General features: G+C 41.0%; 2 protein-coding genes across 2 annotated transcripts; one reads left to right on the forward strand and one right to left on the reverse strand.

Moving 5' to 3' along the window:
* Window positions 1-781: 781 nt before the first annotated feature.
* C922_00968 (hypothetical protein) lies at window positions 782-1,063 on the reverse strand (the record flags this gene model as incomplete). The annotated part of the gene is made up of 1 exon (XM_008816577.1): window positions 782-1,063. One exon carries the CDS (start codon window positions 1,061-1,063, stop codon window positions 782-784), a length of 282 nt encoding a protein of 93 aa, XP_008814799.1.
* Window positions 1,064-2,099: 1,036 nt separating this feature from the next.
* C922_00969 (hypothetical protein) lies at window positions 2,100-3,974 on the forward strand (the record flags this gene model as incomplete). Its single annotated transcript, XM_008816578.1, has 1 exon — window positions 2,100-3,974. The coding sequence occupies one exon, from the start codon at window positions 2,100-2,102 to the stop codon at window positions 3,972-3,974; it is 1,875 nt and encodes a 624-aa protein (XP_008814800.1).
* Between the last annotated feature and the right edge of the window lie 1,042 nt (window positions 3,975-5,016).

Below are 5,016 nucleotides of genomic sequence, written 5' to 3' on the forward strand. Positions count from 1 at the left end.
TTTTTTTTTTTTTTTTCCTTTTTTGCCCAAGCGCAGAACCATGGGCTTAAACCGGGCTGCGCACTGCTACGGAGGCGCAGTCAACGGGGGTAAATCGCTTTACACTGTATGCCGATGTGTGTGCATGCTGATGGTCAAATTGAAAGTTCCACATGTTACCCCCTTTTTGTAGTAGCGGTAGGGGGCCAGTTGTTTACCCCCCTTGTAGTAGTAGTTAGAGTGTCATTCCTTTGTGTTGGGCATCATTCTACCCTGTCGGCTTCCCTCAACAAATTTACGCAGTTAACGAGTGTAGCATGTATCAACATACGAATAACACGCGAATTTAAAAATTTTTCCATGTATATGTTTATGCAATTTTTTTTTTTTGCGTAGAGGCACGAATACAAACCTCGCTGACTATTTTATGGCTCCAAAAGGGTTAACTCAGGTGCATTAAATGTTGGCGAAGTGGTTGAGGGACATATCCTCTATATTGGATTTATACCAAAAAAAAGTGCAAACTTGGCCAAATGCGAAACGCAGGTGATCGCAATGCCTTGCGACAGTGATGTCCACATGCTGTACAACATTGTAAAACAGACGAACGCAAAACGGAAAGGAATTTTCCCCAAAAAATAGACGTAACGAGAATTGAGCAGTTTCCTCTAACATCATTTGGAGGACAACACATTCCTTACACAGCTCTTCTTATACCATTTGGCGTGGTTACCTAGGGTAACGATCAACGGCGGGTTGCCTCTTCCGCGTATTTGCTCATCCACCTCTGCCGCGATTACCACTACTTCGCCCGGTTGCCTTCGCTCGAAAGCTTGTAGTGGCTAAAGTAGGACTGACGCAGGGCCTCGGGGCTCTTCTGCAGAAGCGGGTACATATACTCCGTCTGCAGGAGTAGGTTCGGAACGAACTCGTACTTTTCCATTATATGGTATAGGGAAAAGTTGGTAAATTTTTTCAGCCTTTCTTCCTTTTTCTCCGGTAGCAATGGCATGGACTTCTTGGTGGTCAGTCTTTTAAACCACTTGCATATACTTCCGTAGTCCTTTATGTTTACTTTCCCCATTTTGGTTTTCGTTTTTCGGTCTTCGATTTTCGCTTTTCTTCGCCTGCGTGACGTGGCAGGTGGAAAACAGCCCTTCCTCGTGTAAGTTGCTGCTTGATATGGAACCTATGCACCTACGCGATTATGTCCGTGCGCATTTATATGTGTGAAGATGCTGCTTTGCATAGGCGCCTGTGTGCTTTCGTCTTCCGAGTGATTTGCCGACTTGTAACTTGGTCAGAGGGTTCTTTTGGTGCGGAAGGGGAGGGTTCCTAATTTGGCTTAAGAAAAAAAAAAATGTCAATTTTGGCAGAATTGACAAAAATGGGATGCTTATGGTGACTTCCTACCGCATAAGTAGGAACGCGAATGTACATATTTGCAAATATGCATACACGCGAAATGTTTTTTTTTTTTTCCCCTCCTCCCAGGGGAGCGCCGGGATACTTATCCGTTGGGGAAAAAGCGGGCCGTTCGTATGCGCACCTTTCATACGCGGCTAGGCCAAACGGAAGCAATCACAATAGAACAGAATAAACGAAAAAGAACTGCGCAATAAAAATGCGCTACGATGATGAACTCCCGAGGGTAACACAAAGGGGTAGTTGTCACGAACCGTTTAAACTTACCAATAGAAATGAAGAAAAAAGAAAAAAAAAAAAAAGAAAAAAGGAAAAGCGGAAGGTTATATGTTTAAGCCTTTACACCTCAACCAAAACAAGGTTGAGGTCACATAGCAAAATGGCGCAGTTCCCATTCTCACTTGATTTCAAAAATGCCTTTTTTTCTCGTTTCGCCAAATATCATTTTAAAGCTCCCTAATTTTAAGCGAAACATCGTACGAGCATCTGTTCATAGCAGCATAAAGGCAATATGTATGAAATGCCTATAGAAAGGTGATTATGCCTCCCCCCCCAGTTAGAAGGCATTCAAAAAAGAGGTTACGTAAAAACATAGGAACCCTGTTATCACGAAATAGGGAAAACAGACATTCGTTTGTTTGTATGCCCTGGTGCTTCTTTTTTTCCCTTTTTTTTTGAATAAACCTATTGGAGAGATGCAAAATGCGTGGCATAAACTCAACAAGGCGATGCAAAACATCCAAAATGTCATTCTCACAGAGGATGATTCATTATTTGCGAGTGAAAAAGGCACAAACGTGAAGGGAAACAATTCCAGTAAGGATGACAATGATCTGACAAAGGGGGAATTGCAACATGATGGTTCCAATTGGAAGAAGGTTTTGTCTCAAACCGCGAGCAATGTAAGCACTTCCCCAGTTAAAGCTATCGCTACGGCTACCGCTACGACTGCCACTACCACCCCGGGTGGCAGCCTTGAGGGTCCCCCAAACTTAGTGGACTCGAAAAATGCCTTGTACGAAGAAATAGTGAAAAGCATAATTTTGTTTAACAACCTGATGAGAAACGAAAAAGTGCAGCTGCTAATTAATGAGTACCAAATTGATTATTACACATCTGACAAACAGGAAGACGATTTTCTTTTATTGAATTATGTGTACATAAGTAAATACATGATTCTCATTTTAACCAAATTTTTAAACATAAACCTTATGGAGAAAATAGAGATTACTCAAATGAGCAAGGAAGAATACGAGCATAGCGTAACGCACCTCTTCCTTAACATCCTAAAACTGGGCAACTTCTCCCAACGCAGTGGAAGTAGCGACCTACTTTCTGCACACCATAATTACAACATAAATTACCAAGGACCGGTCAATAGTAGTCTTCTTCAGCACAAGGAGGAAGAAAAGGAAGGATCTGTGCATTTTAGTTGTAAAAGCGCGGAACAGGTAGTAGACACCCTTCACACTGTAACAAATGGGATGCACGCTTCTTCTCCGGGGAGAGAAGAAACGTCTCACGCCTCCCATCATAACGGAGCGGGAAATTTGGAAAATGTGAATGAGCACAGCACACATCATCACCAAGTGCAGAATCACGAAGGTTTCGTTTACAATCCAAATTATCAGCGTCATGATGCAAATTATAACCATAACAGTCGACATTTGAAGACACGGGAAAAGGCCAGCACAAGCGGTTACCAGTACAATGCCAAAAGTGACAATTTTAACCCTCGTATAGATAAAGAGAACGGGGAAAGTGAGAGCGCAGAAGGAGTGGTCGGTATAGGAGAGGGAAGCGGAGCAATTATGCACCGCCCAAGTGATGTCGACAACAATGTGCGCAACTCCCCGGATAAGTGCAGAAATAGTGTTTGTCAAAGTGACGAAATCTCCACACATTTTACAAAGAACGATTTAGCGTATAGAAAATCTTCGGATGTAAGCCAAAGGGATTTATTTACTACGGAGTTACACAAAGGTAGAGAATTCTTCCCCAAAAAAAGTTCCCTCGTCGAATGCAGAGAGGAAGATTTCTGCATAAGCGAAGCAAAGATCGATTTGAAAAATATCATCAAATCGATGAAGGAGGAAAATAATGTCAAAATAAATGTTTTAAATGATAAGATAAAATATCTGGAGGCACAAATTATTAAAAGTAAGGAACGCCTCTTGATGTTTCAAGATCTGGAAGAGGATGTGGAAAAATACAAAAGAGAAATAAATAGCAAAAATAAAATTATAGAAGAGATGGTTCGCGAAAAGGGCCTTCTGCAGAATGATATCAGCGTAATGCAGTCAAAGCTGGAACGCAGCAGCAAGTTGAATGAGGATAGGAAGAAGCTCACTGAATACTGCCAAGAAAATCACGTAGACAAACAAATCATTATTGAAATGCTAAAGAATAGTCGTGACTCTCTAAAGGCCAGCAGTATTAAAAATCAAGTGTTCCTCATTTTGTGCGACATTCTGGGCATTAAAAATATCATAGAAGGCGTGGACATGCATGAGAAAACTATATCAGACCAGTTCTTGGAGTTCCTCGACGAGGAGACGAAGGACCCCTGACGCGGTGTGCGCTTGTGTACATGATTAAGGGTGCACACGCCCTCGCTATTACATCTCCCAGATGCTCACCCACGAATCGGCGAAGAGAAAAAGGGAATGAATTATTACATAGTAGTTTGCGCATCTTTGCCTGATTTTTTAATTTTTTCGTATCGTACATATCTAGATTTGCCTTTGCTCTGATTTGTAATATGTGACTTTGTCACCCCCCCCCCTCTCTCCCCCAAATTTGCCCAATTCATGTTTCATTCTCGCAGTTACGAAGTAACGTCTTTGTGAAATGCAACTTGTTTCATTTCGCCCCCACCGACATGTTTTTTTGCCGCCCTATGCATATGCTTTCTTTTTTTTAATTTTTTAGAGACAATTTCGTATCAACTTTGCACTCTTCCACTATTTATTTCGTTTCTTTTCCGTTTGTGTTATGTTTACGTTTGTTGTTGTATTTTTTTCTATGTTGACATTTTCAACATTTCGCAGAAAAATGCAGCTATAGCTTTCAACTCACTTTTTGGTAATTTTTAAGTTTCCAGTAGCAGGGGTAGAGACTTCTCTTTGTGTTTCCCACGACCCAGTGTGTTCCGCCATGGTGTTCTATTTCCACTGTACGTATTCAGAAAAAGGTGTGACTCCCCTTTTTCGATATCCACTTGGCGCTCCTTCCATGACACAATTTAGTGCTTTCTTCAAGCATCTTTATCTCTTTGTAAGAGTTTATGTAGACAAAGGTGAGAGATGCCGAAAAAAAGGGAGAAAAAAAAATTCTGAACCTTCATACAAAAAAACGGCGTTATAAATAAAGAAACTCCTCGAAATAGCGAACAACAGCATAGTAGAACTATGCATATTTAAGCATAAGTGGGACATTTCGGCCAATATAAGAGGAAGGCACAGGAAAGAAATCCACGTTGCACACATTTGCCTTGTCTCTACTCAAGGGAACATGCTTGAGCATTTAAATTGATATACAACTGTTGTCAATCCGTAAGCTTACTTCTTAATTGGTTAATTGGTTAATTTGTTAATTTTTTTTTTTTTTTTT

Source organism: Plasmodium inui, assembly GCF_000524495.1.
Source record: "Plasmodium inui San Antonio 1 unplaced genomic scaffold supercont1.3, whole genome shotgun sequence".
Taxonomy (NCBI): domain Eukaryota; phylum Apicomplexa; class Aconoidasida; order Haemosporida; family Plasmodiidae; genus Plasmodium; species Plasmodium inui.